This window comes from Embiotoca jacksoni, unplaced genomic scaffold (genome assembly GCF_022577435.1).
Source record: "Embiotoca jacksoni isolate LCO1_2020_lvr unplaced genomic scaffold, fEmbJac1.0.p SCAF_5, whole genome shotgun sequence".
Lineage (NCBI taxonomy): Eukaryota > Metazoa > Chordata > Actinopteri > Embiotocidae > Embiotoca > Embiotoca jacksoni.
This window is the reverse complement of record NW_027185403.1, coordinates 11,664,920-11,690,244: the sequence shown is the minus strand read 5'-3', so window position 1 is coordinate 11,690,244 and position 25,325 is coordinate 11,664,920. Positions and strand designations below refer to the sequence as shown.

At 39.6% G+C, this 25,325-nt stretch overlaps 3 protein-coding genes across 3 annotated transcripts; all 3 read right to left on the bottom strand.

The window, feature by feature from the left end:
* Positions 1-165: 165 nt before the first annotated feature.
* On the bottom strand, positions 166-9,409 carry LOC138211319 (putative monooxygenase p33MONOX). The gene is made up of 8 exons (XM_069171099.1): positions 9,211-9,409; positions 8,135-8,261; positions 7,855-8,042; positions 7,557-7,668; positions 7,188-7,315; positions 2,857-2,996; positions 2,523-2,704; positions 166-1,390 (listed from the first exon to the last, which is right to left on the bottom strand). The coding sequence occupies exons 2-8, from the start codon at positions 8,160-8,162 to the stop codon at positions 1,185-1,187; spliced, it is 984 nt and encodes a 327-aa protein (XP_069027200.1). The 5' UTR covers positions 8,163-8,261; positions 9,211-9,409; the 3' UTR covers positions 166-1,184.
* A 1,248-nt stretch (positions 9,410-10,657) lies between these two features.
* Positions 10,658-11,871, bottom strand: LOC138211320 (C-X-C motif chemokine 10-like). The gene is made up of 4 exons (XM_069171100.1): positions 11,710-11,871; positions 11,496-11,613; positions 11,092-11,166; positions 10,658-10,916 (listed from the first exon to the last, which is right to left on the bottom strand). The coding sequence occupies exons 1-4, from the start codon at positions 11,774-11,776 to the stop codon at positions 10,856-10,858; spliced, it is 321 nt and encodes a 106-aa protein (XP_069027201.1). The 5' UTR covers positions 11,777-11,871; the 3' UTR covers positions 10,658-10,855.
* Positions 11,872-18,121: 6,250 nt separating this feature from the next.
* Positions 18,122-20,454, bottom strand: LOC138211707 (uncharacterized). Its single transcript, XM_069171790.1, has 2 exons — positions 20,246-20,454; positions 18,122-19,230 (listed from the first exon to the last, which is right to left on the bottom strand). Exon 2 carries the CDS (start codon positions 19,226-19,228, stop codon positions 18,431-18,433), a length of 798 nt encoding a protein of 265 aa, XP_069027891.1. The 5' UTR covers positions 19,229-19,230; positions 20,246-20,454; the 3' UTR covers positions 18,122-18,430.
* Between the last annotated feature and the right edge of the window lie 4,871 nt (positions 20,455-25,325).

Genomic DNA, 25,325 nt, shown 5'->3' with positions numbered 1-25,325 from the left:
TTCATCAAACCACAAATATAAAACACTCAAATCTCAAAATTAGGTATTCAGAAAGCTGTTGCAAATGCTCACCAAAAAGTAAGAGTATAACAAAATCCATGATGCTGTGAATATAGATGAGATGAGATGAAAAACAACAACAACAACAACAAAAAACAACCAGTCTTGCTTGTTATGATCAGATTTATTTACAGATGGAAGTGGGAGAAGATCCCCCATTGTGCAAGTACTAACTGGAATTCAACTTTTGTTCAAATAAAACAGCAAAGATTGGAAGACACACAAAATCCAAACTTGAAAATGACCACTTCAATGCTTTGCTTATTCAACAAACATTGGGGTCCTATATAAAAATGTGACAAATGCAACAAACTGTACTACCCACTATTTAGAACAAACAATACTGATTTAAAGCAGGACAATATGAAAATACTTAAGTTGAAATTAAACAAAAAAACAAAAAAATCACTTCAGGTCAGCAATCATACTCTGTCATTAAGTAAAATAAGATGCTCTTTCACATAATAAAAAACAAACGAAAAACTTTGATGACAAGAATGAAAAAAGCAAACACTGCAAGTTTAGGCACAATTTCATCCATATTCCACACTATGCTCTGCATGCTGACAAAGTAAAAGCACTACACTATAAATCTGTGAGCTTATTCAAAATAATACAAACGAGGCAGACGGCTGAGCATTGCGAGTTGAAATAGCTGGTCAGTTTCAGAATGAGAGGCAATGCTAATGTGATCAACTTTTGCAAAGGACTGACAAGATATTTTAACTTCAATGTCATAATTGACAATGGAACGAGTACAGCAAGGCAATGCAATGCCTGCCAATGCACTCATTACGTGACCGGACAGTAATAATACAAAGCAGTAGGAGTGACAAATGAAGCTACTTCATTTGGTTCTTTATTTGGACCGATGAGTTGTAAGATACAGGAAGGGGATGGTGGGAACAGCATTCAATCTGGTCAGCTGTACGGAATAATGGTGCAGTGATGTCTCTGGGGTATGTTGGGTTAATACTGTAGGTGATCCTCATTCCTCTCAGCCTCAGTGAAATGGCAAGGAGGCAGAGGGGATAGAGGAAGGCTGTAAAGCAAATGAGCTACCAGATAGGGAAGGAACTACTGCGGATGCGATACAGAGGAGAAACTACACAGCTGGTCTGACATCAGAAGCCTGAAGGTGTTAAAACATTCATGTCCCGAGGTTTGAGTTTGTGTGGCCGTGGTGGTACCCGCTTGGCTTCAATGCCGGAGATGTCGATCTTGGGGGGCATGAAGTTGGCAGGGTCCTCCGCCTTGAGGTTCATCTGGGTGTTGGTGCCATCAATGGTAGAGGACTTCTGCAGGCCAAAGTAGGACTGTAGCGAGAAGCCTGCAGGAGACAGGTGTGGTAGATGTTGTCATAAATGACTTAAATCTACAAAATCTACCAATTATCCACAGCTTCAGTCTTCACTTTAATTATAGGCAGGAAACTCTGTTCACATTCACAAGTTTGCTCAGCCACTCTGAAGGGTGGACCAATCAGTGAGCAACGGGGGTGAAAAAGTGAGACGATGTTGAAGTTGAGCGCTTGTTTCAAAATGTACTTCCACAATGGCGGCGGTGGTAACGCTGGATGCAGAAATATGAATGGTTGTAGGAACGCTAGAAAATATTGAGATTTTGATGCCGTAACAAAAACAGTGACTTGCAATGGTCATTTATCAATTTGCCATTGCACTCTGGTCAGTTTGGCGGTCTCTGAGAGTCTCTGTTGTTTACAGCTTGGCGAGTTCCAGAGCACAACATACATCATATTGGTGGTTGATGCCGATTGGTTGAAGGCTGCTTTAATAGTTTCAAAATTAACCTGAAGTCTACAACCAGTAGGATGCAACAACTGGAAATAATAGAGTGTGATCAGACATATTGAATTTGGGTCAGATAATACCTGGCTCGCAGAGAGCAGATGTAGTTTCATTATTTTAAAAGAGAAACTTTAACATCTCCTAAAAATCTAGTTTTTACTGGCATCTAGTGGGTTAATACATCACCTTGCTACAAGGATATACAGGTGTGCCCTCGAGACTCTGTGACATCACGGTTTGGGCGTGGTTTTAGGTGCTGAAAGAAAACTTCTGAAGTACACCGTTCCGCAGACTTTAAAACTGTTGGTCTAACAATAGTCCTCGAGTTCAAATAATAATTAAAAAAAAACGCCCATCTATTAATACGGGGCAACATCTTTCTTAACAAATGGATTGCAGGTTGTGGTTTCAACATAGCTCCACCCGATCACTAGAAAATCCCCACTTATTTCAAAAGCTATTCAGCTGCAAACAGGTGTGGCAGTGGAGCCACCATTACTGTTTTCACAGAGCACACAAAGCCCGGGTTACTGGTTGTTTTGTTGTTTGAGGTTAAACCTACCGCTCAAACAATTAAGCCCATCTACTGTACGTTAACTACATAAAGATCCTGCAGTGGAGATCCAGATGCGGGACAGGGTATAAATCTCTCACCCGAGCTGGTGTCACAGCCTGGATCAGTGGGGGACTTCTGTACCACCGACCGAGTTCCAAAGAAGTTCCACCTCTCTCCTCCTCCTCCTCCTCCCTCATTTCCTCCCATGTCTGTGCTCAGGTTGGGACTGTTAAGCTCTGGGGCGGCAAGGAAAGGTGCAGGACTCAGCTGGAACCAGCTCCTGTGTTCCCATCAAGTAAGACCAATGAACATACAAGCACACACACTTTAGTGTTAGCAGATCTGTTTTCACTCATTTTCACATGAAATTTTGGACCCGTGTTTAGATCAAAAGATATTATGATCTCAACATTTCAGCAGTACAATTCCTACCTGCGATTGAGAGCCGGTGATGTGTGGGGACTAACACAGGGGGTGACGCAGGGGGTAACAGAGGGGGTGCCACTTGGGGTGGATTGTGCTGATGTTGTAAGCCTGTCCTCCTTGAAGTCCCCACTTGGCATTCTCAACTTCTGCACAGACAGAAATAACAAGTAATTAAACATACATAAAATGGAAAAGTGCCATCTTCAGATCCACGATCACTCTGTAAATTAGACATTTAAATATTCATAACCACAATCTGGTTGTTAATTTTTGACATGCCCCAGCACAAGCAGCAAAACAAGAGACTTCTTTGCCATATTGCAAATTAATTTCAGAAAGAGTCTCTATGGCCTTTAATCCCCTGCGTTTGCTTTGGGTCAGTATCCGGTTAAAACTGAATCACTGCTTCAACCCTGCTGGACCACAGCCAGAACATAAAAATAAAACAAATCAGCAATCGACAACATCTTAACAGCTGAAGCTGACTGTATACTTTATAACATTTTGGTGAGCTGAAACGGAGAAAAAGACAAGTAAAGATTATCTACCTATTAACCATTATCCATATTGGATAATCCGGACCAGCCTCTCCACCACCTGCTGCAGGGACAGCGGAGCACGTTCTCCAAAAGACTCCTCCAGCTCCGCTGTCACAAGGACAGATACAGGAGATCGTTCCCGATACAGGAGATCGTTCCCAATACAGGAGATCGTTCCCAATACAGGAGATCGTTCCCGATAGAGATCATTCAAGATACAGGAGATCGTTCCAGATACAGGAGATCGTTCCCGATACAGGAGATCGTTCCAGATACAGGAGATCGTTCCCGATACAGGAGATCGTTCCCGATAGAGATCATTCCAAGATACAGGAGATCGTTCCCGATACAGGAGATCGTTCCCAATACAGGAGATCGTTCCCAATACAGGAGATCGTTCCCGATAGAGATCATTCAAGATACAGGAGATCGTTCCAGATACAGGAGATCGTTCCCGATACAGGAGATCGTTCCCGATACAGGAGATCGTTCCCGATAGAGATCATTCCAAGATACAGGAGATCGTTCCAGATACAGGAGATCGTTCCAGATACAGGAGATCGTTCCCGATACAGGAGATCGTTTCCGATACAGGAGATCGTTTCCGATTGAGATCATTCAAGATACAGGAGATCGTTCCTGATACAGGAGATCGTTCCCGATACAGGAGATCGTTCCAGATACAGGAGATCGTTCCCGATAGAGATCATTCAAGATACAGGAGATCGTTCCCGATACAGGAGATCGTTCCAGATACAGGAGATCGTTCCTGATACAGGAGATCGGTCCCAATAGAGATCATTCAAGATACAGGAGATCGTTCCCGATAGAGATCATTCCAGATACAGGAGATCGTTCCCGAAACAGGAGATCGTTCCAGATACAGGAGATCGTTCCAGATACAGGAGATCGTTCCCGATACAGGAGATCGTTCCAGATACAGGAGATCGTTCCAGATACAGGAGATCGTTCCCGATAGAGATCATTCCAGATACAGGAGATCGTTCCCGAAACAGGAGATCGTTCCCGAAACAGGAGATCGTTCCAGATACAGGAGATCGTTCCAGATACAGGAGATCGTTCCCGATACAGGAGATCGTTCCAGATACAGGAGATCGTTCCAGATACAGGAGATCGTTCCCGATACAGGAGATCGTTCCCGATAGAGATCGTTCCAGATACAGGAGATCGTTCCAGATACAGGAGATCGTTCCCGATACAGGAGATCGTTCCCGATACAGGAGATCGTTTCTGATACAGGAGATCGTTCCCGATACAGGAGATCGTTCCCGATACAGGAGATCGTTTCCGATACAGGAGATCGTTCCCGATAGAGATCATTCAAGATACAGGAGATCGTTCCCGATACAGGAGATCGTTCCAGATACAGGAGATCGTTCCAGATACAGGAGATCGTTCCTGATACAGGAGATCGTTCCCAATAGAGATCATTCAAGATACAGGAGATCTTTCCCGATACAGGAGATCGTTCCCGAAACAGGAGATCGTTCCCGATACAGGAGATCGTTCCCGATAGAGATCATTCAAGATACAGGAGATCGTTCCCGATACAGGAGATCGTTCCCGATAGAGATCATTCAAGATACAGGAGATCGTTCCCGATACAGGAGATCGTTCCTGCCCGCTGCAATAAGCCTGTACAATAACTCACCTCTGGCAAAATCCATCACACAACAATAACACTGTTGTCTGTGTTTCTTGTTTGTTTAAATATAAATATATACACTGTACTGTATATACTGTGCATTTATATTTAATATTTTTTTTTACTGTTATTTTATTTCTTTCCTGTATCTATAAATGCTGCTGTAGCGAAAAAAAAAGTCCCCTTGGGGATTAATAAAGTAACTACCTAACCTGACCTAAGATGGTCCACGTTGGACACAACGCAGTGCATTTGACCCACGTGTTTGACAGAGACAAGTACACAAGAGTTTACTACAAATTCATTCATCTATATATACTATATATATATATATATATATATAATATAATCTATATTTACACGCAGCCTTCATGACAGCTCGTGTGGAATAAACGTACATTTAAAGGAGGGTGTGGAGCTAAAGTAAGCTCCAGTTTGTGCCTCCTTTGATAATGTGATCATTTAGCTGTCCGATAAGGAGGAGGAGGAGGGAGGGAGAGACATGAACTGAGCCTCGAGTTAGATAAAGTTAGATGAGGACATGAACGTCAACAACATTACCGTCAATACACATCTGTTCATGTTAGTTAGCCGGTGATATGCTAACCGTGGCCACGTAACAGCCAACTACTGTAACCCATCAAAACTAACGTTTCGTAGCCGTCCAGTCGTTTCCGATTCAGTCATGAGCGTCGCAGTAGTTTAACTCCAGCTGAACGACCGTGATAAACACCGGACACCGTCACGACTGGTTGTTTGTTTACTCGGGCGAGCCTCGCTGGCTAGCTTACAAGGTTGCTTCGCTTAGCGGCCTCCTTTCGGTCAGATTGTACAAATGCTGGTTTGTAAATACAATATTCTTCTTGACGCACCTTTTTATGATAAGTTTTCTTTGGCGCCTCAGTCCGAGAGATTCCTTCATTTTGTCCATAATTCGTTGTTTAAGACGTTGACGATTATTTCTCAAAAACACCGACCGTCCGTACACAGCAGTGGGCCTTCTTTTGGTAGGAGCTCGCTGATTGGTCCGTTTCGGTAAATGAGGGGGCTTGGCTCATCTCAGGGAGTTGCTTGGCAACAGAACTGATAGGAACTACAGTCTGGTGCCAGCTCGAAACTGATTACGCAATTTGTTTACTATGATGTTGTTCCATATTTAGCCTGCTATAACTTTTACATGCGACGACAATAAGGCTATGACTTAAATATTTTTAAATATTATATTTAAATATTTTTTTATTTATATTTAATAAATAAAATATATTTTTATAATTGTATAAATATATAAATTATATAAATATAAATATTTAAATTATATTTAAATATTTTCTCACATCAAGTAAGTAGCACAGATACCACCGTTCTTTCTGTAAGAATCACAATGTGCCTGTGATCTTGTGTGTTCAGCATTACAACACTGGAACATGTGAGAGGATAGCAGGTAAACACAAAGCCGGCCAAAGTGGGCACATAAACTGGACAAATAATGGAAAGAAAACATAACCTTTGTTCATACACGCAGCAGGTACTCTGAATGTGCACAATTAGCTTTCTAAAAAAAAAAGTGTATGCTAAACTGTCACTGTATGAAAGGTAAAGTCCAATAATAAGTTTTGTTTTTCTATTTGTGCAAGTTGCATTTTGTGACAAGACATCATTCTTGATTAAATTGTTTTAAATCCTGCAACATGACCTTGAAAATATATTTTCAAAGCTTGTGTATGTCAAATGACCCCCCCCCCCCCCCCATCCGCTAGAAATGGCTAACTTGATCTTGCTAAACATTCACTTGTGGTACAAAGAACTTAAACAGTCTTGCTTACGTCTGATTTGTTTTGACTTTTCATCCAAACCCGACTTGGCCAGGTACACCTGATCAGATCCATCACGAGTATATGATTAATTTTCACTGAGGCCTGCACTGAACTAATAAACTGGCAGTAAGTGTTGCAGTGTGCAGTGCTTTCTTCTTTAATCGTATTCACATTGTACAGCCATCTAACGCACCTGTAATAGAGTTTAGGTGTGAAAAGACATTTCTTTTCAGTTATTTATTATTTGTGGTCAGGGACTAAACATTTCCCCACCATTTGGCACGTCAAGTCTTGTACCTCACATTTGTTCATACTCACTGGCAGTGTGCCATCACCTAGCCGGTGAAAGCGGGTATCCTCAGCAGAAAGGCCCTTGTGGGGAGAATAACCAGCATCTGTCAGTCCTGCCTGGTGCTCAAATTTCTGGAGGTTCTCCTGGGTTTGCTCTGAGTGAGTTAGGGCAGACAGTCAAAAGTGCAGACAGTTAGTCAATGTTTTAATGTGTTGTACTTCATTAATTGTGTTACAGCATAACTGGAAGCCAAGACAGCAGTCATTTGGAAGAAAGTAAATGCCTGTATAATTTTGTGACATTTAATGAGGAAAAGTTTCTTGAGGTCTAGATATTTGTCAAAATGAAAATATAAGATCTTTAATTTAGTTAGTTAGTTGGATTTCTTGACTTACTGATCATAAGGGAGCTCATTAAGGAGGTGGCTTTGGCTTTCACCACAGGCACCGGAGACTTGGCCAGTGCTGCTGCCTCAAAAGTCAGTAACTTCCCACCACTCTCACCTTCCTAGTCACACAAGTTTATACTGTTATGAGTCACTTTTACACTAGTTATATAACAGACAGACATACAATTGAAAAGTGCCTGGGCATGCACCTGACCGTCAAGAACAAGTTAATCCAAAAAATATTTTGTTCAGCTAACCAGTTCAAAAGAATGTGGCTTGAAAAGTATGAACAAACAGGGAAGTACCTCTGCAGTGTTCCTGAACCTGTGCTGCGGGATGACAGGGTCCTTCCATAACATGTTGACAGTCATGTCTGCAGGTGGCGAATGCATGGGGGCATCCATGTGCTCGTCATAGCTGATGTTGTGTCGAGTCATTCCAATGGGACATGATAAGGCACCGAAAAGACCGGAGGATGTGCCAGACTCAAGTGCTGAAGAATAGGAATAAAGAAGATATGTTGCTTAAAAAAATTATGTCTAAGAGGATCACTGTTAATCTGTTAAATCAAAATTTCTACATTACCTGGAATGTCTCCCTGTCTTGAGGCCATTTTGACAGCAGATCATAGGGACTGACCACCAGAGACTCTCAAGGCTGACTGTGAAGGTTCAGCCTACACTGTCCTCGGCACTGGACTCAAACCTGAAGACTTTATCAGATGACATCATACAGGGGTCAGTAGGCTGATAGAAAGCCCTGTTCTCCAATTGAGGAAAAGCATGCAGTACAACATGTCGGTGTCCCCCCTGTCACCACAGCTTTGGAGAAGAGTTCAGGCTAATAAATGTACTGTATTTGTATTAGTCTAATCCTGGTTAAATCAGAGAATAAACATATCAGACCTGTATTTACTGTGTACTGTGAACAGTCTACTGTTCCTGACCTGCTGCAAATAGAACGGGAGAGTCTGGTTACTGCAGTGTCATTAATATCAGTTTATGTCAGATTCATTCTCACATCCCAGCCTCTGGGCTGCCCACAACAGATCAAAACAGGCAAGCAGTGAATTAAAGATGGCTCTTTATTTCACACGGAACTGAAACAGAAAGAAACCTCGTCCACAGTTAGTTCCCTATTGCTTGAAATGCAAAGAAAGGAACACTTAGTCCCTTTGTGTTCTGGTGAACTTGTTATTAGTGCTCATTATCTGCCTTGTATGCACCTTTCCATTGGAAACTTCTCCTTTCTTAAATGAATGAGGATAGGACCTTAATTCTAACTTGCAGAGTATTCTGTCAGATTCAGATTCAGATTTAGGTTGGTGGTATTTAGTAGTCTGTTACTGTCCAGACAGCTGGCATACTGTTGTTCAAGTCAGCACGGTTTGAAGCCAGTTACAATGACTTGCAAAAAAACAACAAAAAAAACATGGTTGAGAAGGAATCGTGTCTCCCAACTGTAAACTACTTATAAAAGAAAAAAAAAAAAAAACGTTACTATATTTCCCAGGAGACTAGCTAAGTATTAAAATTGAGTAGTATTTAAACCATATTTTAAACCGATATGAGCCACAATCTCTGCATGAATTATTTCAGGATCGACTGCGCTTTAATTTGACTGGACTATAGTCGTTTTCATGCATGCTGTTTATCACTTACCTGTCAATATTCCCTTTCCTCTCCGTTGAAATTACTCCACAGCTGCAGCGATTTCTTTGTCAGTGTCGCGCCGATTAAGGTAGACTGGACAGACGAATGGTGCCTGGTTGTTTACCGGCCGGTTCATCCATGACTTTTGGACATGCCAAAAGCAAACAGCGCGCTGACACGGAAAAGCTGCACCAGTGAATGCACGTCTACGGCAACCCAGCCGGCGGAATTGATCGCCTGACAACTTAAAGCCCTGCAGAGTGTTTGGGGAGAATGTGGTGCAACATTACAGGACTGTAGCTCGTAGATGTTCCCGTTATAATCTAAATTTTACTCAAATTTATCCTACTAGATTGACCATAACTTGGATGACTGAGAACATTCGCGTTGCCATTTTATAGCTTACTCAAATGTCATTTTTCAAAGCTGAGATAGGCAGGCTGGTTGCCAGATTTGGGTATCAACATGAATATCAATTTGCAGTAAATTATACGCTTCCCATTTGGAGTCTTCTTATCTAAAAGGTTAACGAAAGACTTTTATAGTTTGACCTTATTTTTGGTTCAGGTTACAGTTGGGGTGGGGTGTGAAGTGCCATTGAGGATACATATTAGGATTTGGTCTGCAGGGAATGGATGCCTGTGTTTGGGGGCTTGTAATGTTGTCTTGTCTGGATCAATTTTAAACCATAATAAGCTTTTTCTAAATTTTAAGTTTTAGCTAGTTCTCAGTATTTCAAGATCTATTTAGAAAGAAAAGAAAACAAAATTATAATAAACTTTATTTGTATAGCACCTTTCATTCAATAAATATAGCTCAAAGCTTGATAGCAAGATAATTAAATGCAGTGCTTTACATGGAAATAGATAAAAAGGAACATGAAAACATGCTAAAATGTAATTTAAAAATAAGAAAAAGAAATAAAAGGCATATTTGAAGGTGACGACTTGGTTCCAAGTTCATGGTTAAGGTAGGCTATAAGGGAATGAGGTTTAGGCTAGAGTTGGTTAAAGGTTGAGTTTGGGCATTTAGTTGAGATAGTTAAGTTATGGGTCAGGAACTCATTATATTATTAATACGTATCTAAAGTGCACACGTGTGTGTGTGTGTGTGTGTGTGTGTGTGTGTGTGTGTGTGTGGAGGGGTGTGTGTGTGTGTGTGTGTGTGATGGGCGTAGAGAATAACAGCCTATGGGACTCAGCAGAGAAGAGCCGCCCCTGTCAGAGCTGAGCCGTTATTGACCCCGCTGTAAACTGCGTCTAGAGGTTGCCCCAGAGTGTGTTTCCTTCTCATATTCAATTACAGGCCACTGGATTAAAAAAAAAAAAAGTGAAACAGTTCTCATTTCTTGCATTAGCAGTTCTGAGCCACAAGATAGCACTGTTGACATGGGTCACAAACAGCATCAGGCTTGGAACAGAAAACAAGTCGCATACGCAATGCTACTTAGATTTTTTATTTTTTTTAATTAAAAATCAGTTTACAAAAACAGGGTACAGTAGAATGGAGACATACTGTCAGTGCACGTCAGTATAAATAGAAGATAAATAGACAAGACATTTCAATCATTTCACATCTACAAGTGTTGAAGGTGCCTTTTTTTAGGTGTCAGAGGTTGTATGAGGGTCTTGTTCATTCAGAGTTAAAAAGCAAATCAGATGCGGATGGCAGTGAACCCATTTGGTTTGTCTGTTGAGGTTTTCTGCCTTCTGGAACTGATAATAAAACAAGCAGGGCACTCATTAGACACATTAAAACAGTGTGGGGACGGCATAATGTTATTCATTACTTTATTTTTATCAAATACAATGAGATTCACCCAAAGAATAATATTGATATTTGGACAGTTTGAGTATTGAAGATGAGGCTCCAAGTCATATAAATACTCACATGACATTCACCAGGAGTTTTTTTATTGCCTTTAGGTTAGGGTTCAGGCAGAAGCGGCCATTGTTGTTGGTGACACTGTTGACATAGACAATAGAGAAAAGTTAAATCAAAGGGATTTAAAACAAAACATAAAAGATAAATAGTTATAAATGAGCCACATCAGTAGACTGATTAGTAGAGGTGATTATCAGAGGTTAAAAATATACATTAGTATCTAAAATGTTGTTGACTTTGCAGCTAGTCACCCTACTGTCAAAACATTTTACAGTCTCCCGCAGTTCCTTATGCATGTAGTGTTTTATTTGAGCTGAAGTACGTCTATAAAAATTGAATATGTCAACCATTAAATTTCCAAATAACACCTCACGTTTCCTGAACCTTAATTTAAACAATGCGTAACTTACACAATCTCGACTCTGTCACAGAAGATGGTTGCTGAGTAGATCTGGATGTCCTTTATTCCAGACTTCGGGCCGATGCCGTCCCTGACCCGCTCACACAGACAATGCTGCCCGCTTTCGCCTAGAAAAGAAGATAAGGGAAAAAGATTAATCTGCATAAGTTCCCTCTGTCATTAATAAGGATGAGTTTTAAATTATAAAAAGGATAAAAACTTACGTTGGGCCTCTGAGACGCAGACCATGAGAGCCAGGAGCAGGAACACCTTGATGAAGCTCGACATCATTGGTTTTCTCTTTCAAAATAACATAAAACAATAAAATGCGTGGTAAAAAGAATAATGCAACCAGAGAGATGATGTAGGAGGTGTTGAAGCGAAGTTTGACAGGAGAGCTGTGAGGGTTCGAGGATGAGGGTCGTTTTAAATACTTTCTTCAGACGCATCATCTTTCCTGTGACCAAGGGAAACTTTTGTGACTGGAAAGTGAAACTTAAAAAAAACCACAAGAATAAAACACACATCCTGCTTCTTTAGTTCAGCTCTGGTTATATTGCCAATGATCAGAGCACATATTACATTATATGTATATAATTACATATAATATTAAATGTATTAAAATTATGCATGATAATACAAATGTTAAAAGAAAAACCATAGTACAACATGTTTGAGCTGTGAAGCAGCATGTACAACTTTAAACTCACTGTTTGTGAAAAATGTCAAATTACAAATGAACAAATGTATTTCAACATGTTGAACATTAAATTGATTGGATTGAATAAAGAACAAAGACCCAAACAAATGTGTCATTTCAAAATGGCAAATATAAAAATAAAAAAATACAAAGATAGATGATGACATTTGGGTCACTTGGGTTTTTATTATTTCCTGTTTTTACTTATTTGCAATTTAAAGGGAAGACTGTAAGGATATATAAACGATAATAGAGTACAATGCTGGTAAGTATCCTCAGTGTCTTCCTGTTAAACTGTGTTTTGTCAATTTCCTCATGAAATTATTTAATTTGAAACACTTAGGCAAAACCACAACAGAACTACAGCATATGAGTCTGGGTAAGAATAAAACACAACAGTAAAGAACATGTAACACATTAAATCCATTGTATCTACTTTTGTGTGATCAATTAGTTATTTCCCTTTTGAAACAATCAAGAAAATAAAATATAAAAATTCCAAATTATTTCAAATTTCAGTAGATTTATATTTCTGATTGAAAACTAAATTGATCATGTCAGTCTAGATATGTGAGGACAATTTTATATTTGGCAACATAAAGTGTGGGCTGTGATCTACTGTGAGAACATGAGTGGCTAACACCTTCAGCATTTACATCAAATCAAACGTGTAGGTACTCTGAAAATGTGACGGCATCTTTCCAATACTTTCCACTGTAGATGTGTGGTACTTATTAGGTCATGACATTTGTGGTGTGAACAAGTCAGTCTTTTCAGCCTCATTTGATGTATTTTGATGTTCACTTCCTCATCCTGATATTGTCACCACTATCAAATTTGATATATGCCCTGAACGTTACAGGTTTCATATCAAATGTTTTGTTTCAGTAGAAAACATGGTTTAAATCCGAGTTTCAGTTTTATATCCTCCTACCCTTTTCTGGAGAATGTGAAATGATATCCTTCTCCTTTATTCTATATTTAGTCCACAGAGCTGGAATAAGTGAGGATGCTGTTAGAAGAATAGACCTACTTTCCTTTCACATATTCAACTCTTTGTTACAACTATTATCAAGGTACATAGGGCTGCTAAAAAGCATGAAATGACACAAAAGGCAAAAGAAGGTGACTGTGCAGTGCTATGAAAGCCATGTATCTTCAAAATGTAAATTTATTATTGAGGGTTGTTTCACCAAACTAAACACATTTAAACAAGAATGAATCAAACACACCTCTATTTATAGCTATGCAAATCGTTTTGGTTTTACTTGCCCAGGTTTTGAGATCTACGTATCTATGTGATGTGGGTAAAGTCTCAGAAATACAGTAGATATCTCAAAACCAGTTTAAACCAAAATCAATGGCATGGATGGAAATTACAAGAGGTAGGTGTGAAAATATATATTTTTGTAAAACCTAAGGTGATACAATTTTGATAGATTTTTGTATTGTATAAGTGTGTAATCCTTAAAAGTATTTGAAAAAAAAAAAAAAAAAAAAAAAAAATCCCAATTTTAATCTCAATATAATACAAAATTGAAAGGAAAACCATGTTTCAAAGTTAATCCATGCTAATTTAAGACAAAGGGGTATTTCTGGACAATAAAGAGGAGTGAAAGGGACTTTCATTTGTTGCAGCATTTGGTAGAAACTAAACAACAATGATCAGCTGGTTGGTGGTTTCTCTAAATCACTCAAACAGAGCTATTAGGGACAGGAAGGCCCTCTGTGGTTGACCTATCTGTGAATTCAGAAATCACACAATCTTTTGCAGTGGTACTCTATACTGCTGCCACCTCCCATGAAATCCATTTCTGACAGACAGCATGCACTTAGGAAGCTTGAATATTTTATGTTCCTCTTCTATTAATATTTCATGGCTTTTCCTTATTGGGGTCTGGAGAGTGCTCCAGCACACATCAGTGAAGTACAGCTTGTTCCTTCAAATACCCTGACTCTGCTCAGGAACAAAAAGTTGGTAACTCTGCAGTCCAGCTCTGAGTGGCAGTGCATTAAAATACACAATATGACCAGCATCGTTCATGGATTTAGTCTGTCCCCCCCCCCTACATTTACCCTATTGGGTTGGTAGGGTGAAAGTGTGTTTTAATGCAGGGGGATTACCAACCACACGCATCTTTCGTTTTTATAAAGGAAATGGGTCTTTTCACCAAAAGCGTATACCACAGAATGCGACCCCATACAGCAATGAGCCGAATGGAACTAATAACGTCAGCAGGCTCTTCCTCTTCAGACTTTGAGTGTGCAGCCTGATGTGGTTGCACTTCTCATTTCAATTTAAAAGTGATTATTTTGATCAGCAGGAAAGCTAAGAGGAATTACATACTGTATGGTGTGTTTATTAGTGAGAGCTGGAAAGAGAAACTTGAAAGTGTATACCTTTTGTTTTAGATAATTTAAACATACAAGTCAAGTAATCTGCTGTTTGCAGTAGTAACCCACTGCTTTAGGCTACTGTATAAAGAGAGCGGTGTTCTTGTGCTGCTGAGATGGAGGTCAAAGGGGTACAAATAATGCAGGGGGATTACCAACCACACGCATCTTTTGTTTTTATAAAGGAAATGGGTCTTTTCACCAAAAGCGTATACCACAGAATGTGACCCAATACAGCAATGAGCCGATAATTTGATAATGTACAGTTTATGTGTTGTCAAGTCTCGACTGTCTATCAGGTTGAACAGACCCTATGACTGCATGAGTCTCCAGTCCCTACGACGTAACTTTACTGTCACACTGAATATGGTTTATTTCACTAGAAACCTCAGTTTGTAGATTTCTCCTCTTAATTCTGACATTTCCTTCTTCCACTTTATGTCAACATGTCAGAGTTCACAAATGTGCTTCTTGGTAGACGTTTCAAATCACAGTTATTGTGTCTTAAGTTTAAGGGGATTTTAAGGGGATTTCCACTATGTGTGCTTCCCAAGTAGTTGATTCCTTCAACAACATAGTTTAGATGCTTCCTTATCTTCTATTTATTTCAGTCCCAATGTCATGATAAGGGAAGTCAGCCACGATCAAGACAGTTACTTTAGTTAGCCTCAAAACTACTTCTGTTTTTCCAGAAATACTGTAAGGGCACATCAATTCTTGTAAACTAATAAAAGATTAAAATACACTATTAGTACATTTGATAATGTACAGTTTATGTGTTGTCAAGTCTCGACTGTCTATCAGGTTGAACAGACCCTATGACTGCATGAGTCTCCAGTCCCTACAACGTAACTTTACTGTCACACTGAATATGGTTTATTTTACTAGAAACCTTAGTTTGTAGATTTCTCCTCTTAATTCTGACATTTCCTTCTTCCACTTTATGTCAACATGTCAGAGTTCACAAATGTGCTTCTTGGTAGACGTTTCAAATGACAGTTATTGTGGCTATCATAGAAACTGCTGTGATTTGGGAACACTTGTTGTAATCAAGACCACAATCAACTGAAAGAGAGAGCTCCTGAAAAGTCACTAATTATCCCTCAAAGCAGAAACACTGAGCATGCAAAGAATAAGAGTAGGTAAATGATGGATGGATGTTTACAACAGAAAGTCTTGGTAAAAACTTTACTGCTGAGCTCCAAATAAATTTAGAAAACTTTTTACCTCAACTGACTTCTTTTAACATTATGTTACCAGATCTCGGCAATTAATTATGGAAGGCTGATGATAAAACTGCGGACTAGGAAGTCGGAAAAAAATATGAAAACAAGACCCAAGTTGTATAAAATCAGTATTATCCTTTGAAATTGCAGTGTGAAGGATTTAGGGGGAGTTTTGCAGCCACTGTAGATTCACCCATCCTTTTGGAAGGGGCGGGTGAGGTGAGGGATGTTCACTTGGTTGCAATCTGCGACTTTACCACTAGATGCCATTAAATTCCACACACTGCTCCTTTAAGCTTTTTGGCCAATGCTGTCATTATTCTGGAGAGATAAAGAGCCTCAGCTCAGCCCAACCACATTCAGACTACACTCAAATTATCATCTCTTCAGCATGATTCTGTTTCTACCAGTAAAAATTCAGATTAACAGAGTAAATTTGAAAGGCTTTTCTTCCTCCAGTCACAATGATCAATAACAGAGATCAACATATTTTATTGTCTGCTGCTAAAGTAGAACTTCTGTCTTCATTGATGCTGTTATGATCTTTTTCTGTTTAGCATTTAATTACCTGCGGGTCATTATACTTCTGGGAAGTGTTGGGGGTGTAACTACATAAAGCTAGTTACATGTAACTTGTAACTACGCTCCATTCATATTGCAGTATGAGCTAAAATTTGGAACCCTGTTTTTTGTTGGTTCTCTTGTTTGAATTTGAACCACCTCTCATTGGCCAATCAAATCAATGAGCATTCCTCAAGATATTTGGTCGAGTCATTCAGGAAGCAGTGTGAAAAAAACTGTGAACAGCACCAGGCCCTGTATTATCATCACTCAACTATCTTCCCTGCAGTCAGTTGTGGTCTACCTACTTGTGATTTGTTTTGGTGGCTGGGCTTTAAAATCAAACGTTCAAATATTAAATTAAGTTATATTGAAGAACACCTTTTTGATAAAAGTTTGACAGTGAGCAATGATGTTTGTTCGACTTTTGTTAGCAAAGTTACATTACTTTGATGAAGTAAATAAAAATAGTTACTTATTAAATTTTTAACAGGGCAACTAGTAATCTGTAACCTACATTTCAAAAGTAACTTTCCCAGCACTGCTATTGAAAGAATAATGGTTGACCCTAACTGCTAAGTTCTCTTTTTTTTTTAATGCCTCTAACATTTCTGCCACCAACTGAATCATTTGGAGGTGAATGAGACTTCATTTACGCTGCTCAAAGCATTAAGAATTATATTTAAATAGCAACCCAAAAGCAACCTCGTCCCTGTGTAATCTACAGAACAGTCTTTAAAGAAAATATTTCTTCAATAGAAAACAGCAGGTCCAATGAAAACTGTTCACACTGTGTAAAACCCAGATGCTTTTCAAGAACACTTTGCTGTGGATTTTTTTCCAGTGTCATTTTCCTGTTTTCATCAGTGGGAATACAATTTCATTCACCCCTACTGTATTAGGGGTGAAGACAGAAATCTGAGAGGCAGATTTTAAAAAGTCTAAAGGCAAGTGATACAATATGTAGTTTTTTTGTTTTGTTGTCTGTTATTCAGAAAAAAACCAGACCCTTTAATTCTGACAATGCAGCAGCTTTTAGAACAGATTTTGCATTGTATGTCCCGATTATAGAAAGAAACACAGGAGGTCCAAAATATTTAGGTGTCAGTGCAGCTGTAGTTGGGACCAGATTTCTGCCCTTAAATCTGGCTAAAAATAATGACACACCCAGAGTTATTTCAATACCATTTATTCTACAAGGGCTTGACGAGCTTACAGGAGATTTTATGTTGTAAAATGTGTGATGGGTTGATTATGTAAAGCATTTTCTGGAGTAGTGAATGACAGGAGGATGCCCTCTAGGGCCTCAAATTCAAAAGTACCCCCAAGACCTGCTTTGTGTTGTTTTGTGTTTTCATGCCAATACTCAAACCTCTCATTGATTGTAGCCGATCACTATTGTTCAGATTGTTCTTAAATTAAGAATCTTCTATTCTTTGTGATGTCAAGATGTATTCATGTCACTTATTGTATTTTAATTAGTTGTTGTGCCTGGTATTATCCTGTATTTTATTGTGCTAAGCAGGAAATGCTTTTGCAGCAATGCAACAACAAATGACCTGCATCCTGCATGTTGAGCTTCAACTGGTGTCATCAGCCTGTGTTTCTTCACACTTGTGGGATCCGGTGCCGAACAGTTACCATAGAAACCCCAGCGCCTAGCACTAGCAGAGCCACGAGTGGAGTTCATTTTTGAATGGCTTCCACATGCAATAAAAAACAGATTGCAGCTCAAAGAAAACACAGATAACACTGTTTGGTTGAGAGTATCAAAAGATTTGTTTATTTATTCATATGTAATTCACAAAACACTGGAAGATATAAAAAGGCTTTACAGCTTTGCCCACTTTCATGACTTTGTATGATAGCCAGCATACATCAATAGTAGGAAGATTGTAATAGTAAATAATAGCATTGATATAACATTACAGATGGACAATCATGGCAATATTTACTTGCCTCTGTTCATTTCTACTTATCTCCTAATGTCAATGTCCCATGCACGGACACAAATAGATAAGAATACTTTATTGAGGAAGGTCACAATGACAGTCCATTTGCAGTCTATACCTCAGCAATGGCAGGCAGCATGCAGGCTCGAACACGCGCCTCCCTCCATGCTGACCTGCAGTCAGAGATCCACTGGGAGATGAGGGATTGTTTGATGGTTGGATTCAGACTCTCCCCCTCCGCTCCTCTGTCTGCTGGGCGAACTCTTCCGGCCTCCGACCTGGATAAGCTGTGTTTCGGGGAGAAATTTGGAGCTGAAAGGTTTGTGCTAGCGTGTAATTCAGGGCAGCTGCTCTTGCGTTGGCGTGGGAACTCTGGATTTGAAGCACGGGGGATGCTGTGGGCTCTGGTGCGAGGCTGGCTCTCCCATACGCCCCCGTGTTGCCTGACTATCCTTCCCACGACAAATGCTTTCCTCACACCTCCTGAGAGGGCAGAGGGGTCATTCTGGTGTCCGTAAAGATACTCCAGAGGGTCAGAGTTGCCAAACAGCAGCTCGCTGTTCAGTTCGTTCCCCTCTCCCTGCTGCACATCAGTGGCGTGTCCCTCCTCTTTTGGGTTGAATTCAAAAGTGGTTAATGTAGTCCCACTGAGTCGCGACGGCCTCAGCTTCTGCTGCACAGTGTCCTGCTGCCGTGAGTTCAGGTTGTCAGGGGGAACCCTGGTGGGGAAGGTCGGGTGGGCCAAGTGGCAGATGGAGAGGAGGTAGTCTTCTGATGAGACAGCCTGGCTGTGACCAGTGAAATGAAGTGTGTTGGCTTCATTCAGATCCCTCACCGTCTCCTCTGTGCCCTCTTTGATTGTGGGCAGCGTGAGTCTTCTCTTGGACAGCAGTCTGGACCGTGTCCGCATAGCTAAGGAGAAGACAAGGAGGGAGAAGCCATGTTCAGAGTCAAAACATAATCTGTGAAATGTTTGGAAGCAAACACACAATGTCAAATGTAATAAGGCTCAGGAAAGCCATTTTTTCATTATGTTGTTTTACAGTAAATTCACTGAGTCTTTGCTTTGGAGAAAGCAAATTGAAACAATGGTCATTTTCGAGCTATAATAAAAGTTGTGGTTCAGTGGAAAGCAGTATAAATCACCACATCTGTGCACTGTCCATCCAAGAAAACATTATATAATCAACAGCATTTGTGAGACTTAAAAGTGAGGATGTAGGAACATATGCATAGATGCTATTGTATTTTCAATTACAGGCAAAAAACAACATGTTTTGAAGCACGCTGTTTGAGTCCTTTCTTCAAACACTACATCAGACTAAATTTGTTTTTCCAATGACATAATGTGCATGGGCACATTGTTCACATGATAACTGTTAGTAGCCTGCAGCGTTTTAAAACACAACCGTCTGCTGACTATATCAATCAAACTGAACTAACAAATAAGCCTTCGTCTCCTCCTCCTGACTCTTATTTCAGGCATCATCCCCTGCTTACTTTGGAGTGGCAGTGTAAAGAGCCCAAAATACAAACAATCCCAACGAGGAGTAGCAAGAGGCTGCATAGATAGATGACTACTTTAAATACCATCTCAGTCATGCAAAGCGACAGAATTTGTCAGTCTATATTTGCTTATGCAACCCCATATTGTTAGAACCCTGAGTGTAGCCGACGGTATATTTTTGTCTCGACCTCCATGCCAAAAATAGAGCGAGCCAAACCAAAATGCCAGCCTCTCCCAGTTTCTTCCAAGATGTAACCATTGCTAAATTTAGACCACACCTTTGGTATACAACAGCTAAAAATATATTTCCACAGCAGAGGCTCTAGGCTGAAGCACAAAATAGGCACCCTGTACATTTTCACCTCATGCATTAGCTGTAATTATGTAAGGGTTTCCTGCTCGATTTGCCTTCACACTCACCTGCGTAGGGATGGGGTTTTTTTTGGAGTCCACTTGATCTTCAAAATTGAATCTGTCCTTTTTTCTCTTAATTATGATTCTGTTTCCACCCAGTGATGCTGCCTCTGCTTGATGGCACTCTGTAGCTTCAACTGTGTCTGACCAGAGGCAGAGGTAGAATGCAGATTTATCTTCTCCTCTCATCCCTCCTCCTCCTCCTCCTCCCTCGCTCTCTCTTGCTCCCTCTCTCCCTAGCTTACTTTTGGTTTGCCCTCCTTCCCTGCTTCTAAAAATAGACACACCATCCATTTCCTCAGCTCCAGCACTTCTCTGGCTGACTGTACTGATGGAGGGAGAAATAGAGACAAAAAAAAAGAGAGAGAGGCATAGATAGAGAAAGACCAAGAGAAGACAGAAGGAAAAACAAAACAAACAAAGGGACGAAAAGAGGTTTATTTTTTTTTTACATTCTTTCACAGCATGCCTTTCTGTAATTGAACTCAGTCAACCCCTGTAATTTTAGAAAATCTGCCAAAATGAATGATGCTTTGTGATAACACAAATGTACACATCGTGGAGCTGTAAACATGTTTGACCTTATTTTGTGAAGCATGTAATGTACATCATGCAGACAATTTGATGGGCATGAGAGGCTTTGCGCATGTTTACTTGCCGTGTGTTTCTGAGCATGTGTGTCTGCGCAATACAAACAACACACAGCAAAGACCACATAATCACTGACTTTTAAGCATTTCACCTGAGGCTCTGCATGCCCCGGAGATGCAACTCTCATTAGTCATTGGTTAGACATTTACAATCTCTAACAGGCTTTCCACCTGTTTGATCTTAAACAAACTGCTCTTTATTATGTAGGTTTACATGATTTAAGGCTCAGAGTGCGTTGATAAACTTTAGGCAGGTATGACCTCTGGCAAGACCACACTGAGTGAATTAAACAAAACATACAGCGTCTTAAAGCACTTATCATAATGTATCAGCAAAACAAGCATTTTAGTTTGTGGGCAATTTGAAGATGATTTTGAGCCGATATGGAGAGTTAAACATAAAGTCTGTCTATTTTGCGGCTGTGTGGTAAAGTGTCGTTATTATTTTGCTCGCTTACTGTTAAAAACTGAACTAATTTCCTTTTCATTCAGATTTTTTTTTCTCTGACACTCGAGGCATGAGCTGTTTTGAGCTCATGTAACATTTGGGATAATCTTCTGGTGGGCAAATGCCTTGTTTTTCAAAAGACGTCAAAATCACAAGGAGATTCAGGCTTCTGACCACATCCAATAATTCAGTTGTGGGCTTGTAAACAAGGGTGTTACAGTGATATTTAGTTAATGGGGGTTAATGTCACATATAATCTTTGATATCTGTTAGAACATTTTTATTCCTGATTTGCAGATTGAACAAATATTTTTTGTTATGATGTTTATGAAGCTACAGTTAACCAAATTTTAAACAGTAGTTGGGACATTTTTGAAATCCAAATTGTAACAAATCCAACAATTTTTACAACACATTTTACTTCAAATAAAATGTATATTTTTTGTAATGATATTTGCCACAAGTATGACACCTAAAAATACTACATATTTTTCAACATGTTTTGAAATGACACTCATTATCAATGCATTACATGGTGCATATTTGTGTAGGATGACAGTCAACAATTGGCCCCCGTGTCTGGAGAAAAGGCTTTCCTTCTTATAGAGTAGTTGCGTGTGGTTGCGTGTGTGTGAGAGTGTGTGTGAGTGTGTGTCTGTCTGTTCGGGGCAGCATGACGCCAGATGAGTCGGATGAGTCGTGCCTTCTTTGCATCCGGGCTATGAAAAGATTCCTGGTTTTTTTATGGGTCACTAATGGACGAGTCACGAGGAACTAAATTTGCCACAAAGACAAATACACATGCAGACACGGGCACGTGATGTGTTTGAGTTATACTCGACAGACTCTTGGGCCCCACACTGACTGCATTCATTGATGTACATCAAGCTAATGACAAACGCCAGGCACAACATCAACCAGGCTTATGTTCTAAATAGAATGGCAGGATGTGAATTTATGAGAGACAACAACAATCACGAGATCATTATAACTGGTTGTGCTGGTGTTTGTATTTGTTTCTCTCTGTCTGTTTATGGGGAAATATCTGCAGGCAATAAACGGGGGCTCACTACTGACAGAATTTCCCACTCAGTACGTGTCCTGACCCCACCTCTGCTACCCAACTTGTATGTATGTTTTGTGTTAGTTAACCAACACTGTATACACAGTGTATTCTTAGTATGCATAGACAACTGTATTTTATATACAGTATACTGTCTATCTATGTATGTGTATACACTATAGAAGCCAAAACATAAATACCGCTGAGAGGTGAAGCATTAACTACAAAACATCATCCCAGCAATAAATGAGGATTTAATTGTTCAGTTTTACATTTTTCTAATTTTGATGATCATTTTAGAGACTGTAATTTGTGATGTTGGTAGGGTTAGTCCCTTCCATTTAAATGAACCCGGTTGACAAAACTGTAACAACAAGTAACACCTCTCAGTATAACCCAGTACAGTTCAAAAGCACCACAAATTACAGCCTGTAAAACGATCATTTAAATGAAACAACATTTCTCTCAAGCAGATCGAATAAACATTTTGATCCTCTTAAAGGGAGGATTTATTGCAGGGCTGTTGAATTATACTTAATGCTTCACCCCTCAGTGGTTTTAATGTCATGGCTGGTTGGTGTATGTATTGGCTGTTGCAATTCTAACAACTGCAACACAATGGCGGTCAAAGTTATCTGTACAAAATAAATACAATTTAAAAAAACAAACTATTGCTGTGATTTAAAAAAAAGTTATTTTGCCAAAAACTAAACTAAAACGTGGGTGTTTTTTTTTTAAAAACACAAAACATACTGTACACAACAGAAAGGTTCTTCAGAAAGAAGGTTCTGCACTGAAACAGATGGTTTCCACCACAGACCTTTTGATTTGTCACTGTAGAAGCACATTGTTAACACTGATAATGGCTCTGTTCTAAGTGTCCCAGTAATGACAGTGACAGTCATAGACATATATACGTAGACGCCACATTGGCCTCTTGATCGTACGGCAACGTGGCCGCCATATTGGTCCGGGCAACCTGCTGCATCTCCCAGTAGACACAACTGGAGTAAGGATGCCGGAGTCATGCGCTGCTTGGGATTGTTCAAATCGCCGCACTATTCAATCTAGATCTCGGGGTATAAACTTTCACAGGTACGACTGAAAAAGGGTTTGTGGTTGTATTTGGCCATGATAACATTATGTTTATAGCAAACTAATTGGCCACAAGAGTCAGACGTAAATAGCTAACGTTAGAAAATCCACTTTATTTGCTGTCTGAATACAGAAGAACGACAAACAACCTCATCATCACCCATTTAGACCGTTACAGGGACAAAACAGAGTCATTATTATTCTTACACTACATTTCTACATGTTGTTTTTAAGCAGATAACGTTTAAAACAGCCAGCAAACCAACAGCAACAAAGTAATGGCGGTGTGGGAGAGCTGTTAACACTTTCCATTGTCTGTCAATATAGTAATTAGTATTGTTTACCGGCACAACACCCTGCTCTAATTAGTTTGACCTAAATTAACCATCAAATTACTTATTTTTGCGTTAAACAAGTGTGTCTCTTCCGTTCACCACAAACGTTGCAGTGACGTCAGACCGACTTATCGGAGTTCTCAAAATCGGAGTTTTTACCATCCTTATGACCATGAATCTTTTCCACCATATATGTAAATCACTTCATGTAAGCCTAAATTTAATACACACTCCTCTCTTCAGTGTCTACCTGAGATTATAGTAGAACTCAAGATTCTAAGCATTTGGAGGGAAAACTTGATTTTGAACTCCACGTTGATAATAAATATAAATACAACTAATTGAAAACGGTTGGGAATTGGAAACGTTCTAATGTTTTTTTTTTTATCCGGAAAGCTCCAGCTCCCCCGTTCACTTGTATGTCATGACAGCCCGGTCTTGTCCGAACCAATATGGTGGACATGTTGACGTATCGCGGCAACGTGTGGAAGTGACCAATGCAGCGTCTATGTATATATGTCTATGGTGACAGTGACCCTGAAACTGAAGCAGCTAAATGGAATCAAGCCATCACAAATATCCATATTCACACCTGAGGTCCTTCTGTGACATGTCAGTGTGTCTTTTGTGGAAAAGGTTGTTGCTCAGTATCTAAGAGACCCCAAGAGTAATTCTATTTTTTTTTCTTTCTGATATTTAATTAAGAAGAGAGTGCAGTGATGCTTTTTAGCAGTTTATCCCTGCAGTCAACATCAATGTTGTATTTTCACACAAAAAAAGAGTATTTCAGAAATGGCACATTTTAAATGCAAAGGCAAAAGAAAAGGCGTGTTAAACACTTCCATTCAGCACTGTCTTTCCTCGCCGTCTTGAATCTCTGGTTCTCATCAACTAGGGGTTCAATAAGAATTAGATTGATACAGAAGGATGTCTATGTTTTATGGCTGATAAAAGCTTCATTGAGCACTGCAGGTAGAGAGAGCTGGACACTTTGAATTGAAGAATGGCTCTGATTGTTGAGGCTGGTTATTTTATTTTATGTTATTTTATTTTTATCACTGTGCTTCCAGCTGCCAGAGGGATTCTGAGAATTGGTCATATACGTGTCATCTGAGGGGGAGTTTCCTCTGAAGCTGTTTATTTCTAAGAATCAATTATTGTGACATGTTTGGGAATTTTTTAAATTAAATTACATTGGGTGGGCAAAATACCACCCAATGTACTTTAATAATACCATTATAATCGCACTGCATGAAAACATTTGTGAAGCTTATAATGTTTGTTTAAATCATAAAAATCATATTCAAATTTATAATTTTGCATTAATTGAAGGGCTAATAAATTTGCATTAGGCTGTTAGGTGTTATCATGAATTTACAACTCGAGTCATCCCTCGTTCCTTGTTCATATGTTGAGCACAATACTGTGTACGCTATTGTAAATGAGTCAAGAAGGCAATCATCATGAACTAGTTTAGTTTGTGTGCATTGGGAAG

Bases quoted from the DNA above. Each gene is read 5' to 3' on its own strand.
- LOC138211320 (XM_069171100.1), bottom strand. From the start codon at position 11,776: ATGATGTCGAGCTTCATCAAGGTGTTCCTGCTCCTGGCTCTCATGGTC. The intron at 11,167-11,495 runs GTAAGTTACGCA...CTATGTCAACAG, and splicing joins TGTGACAGAGTCGAGATTGT to TGTCACCAACAACAATGGCC. The intron at 10,917-11,091 runs GTGAGTATTTAT...TTTTATTATCAG, and splicing joins AAACTCCTGGTGAATGTCAT to TTCCAGAAGGCAGAAAACCT.
- LOC138211707 (XM_069171790.1), bottom strand. From the start codon at position 19,228: ATGCGGACACGGTCCAGACTGCTGTCCAAGAGAAGACTCACGCTGCCC.
- LOC138211319 (XM_069171099.1), bottom strand. From the start codon at position 8,162: ATGGCCTCAAGACAGGGAGACATTCCAG. The intron at 7,316-7,556 runs GTAAGTCAAGAA...TAACTCACTCAG, and splicing joins AATGAGCTCCCTTATGATCA to AGCAAACCCAGGAGAACCTC. The intron at 2,705-2,856 runs GTAGGAATTGTA...ATGGGAACACAG, and splicing joins TCACCGGCTCTCAATCGCAG to GAGCTGGTTCCAGCTGAGTC.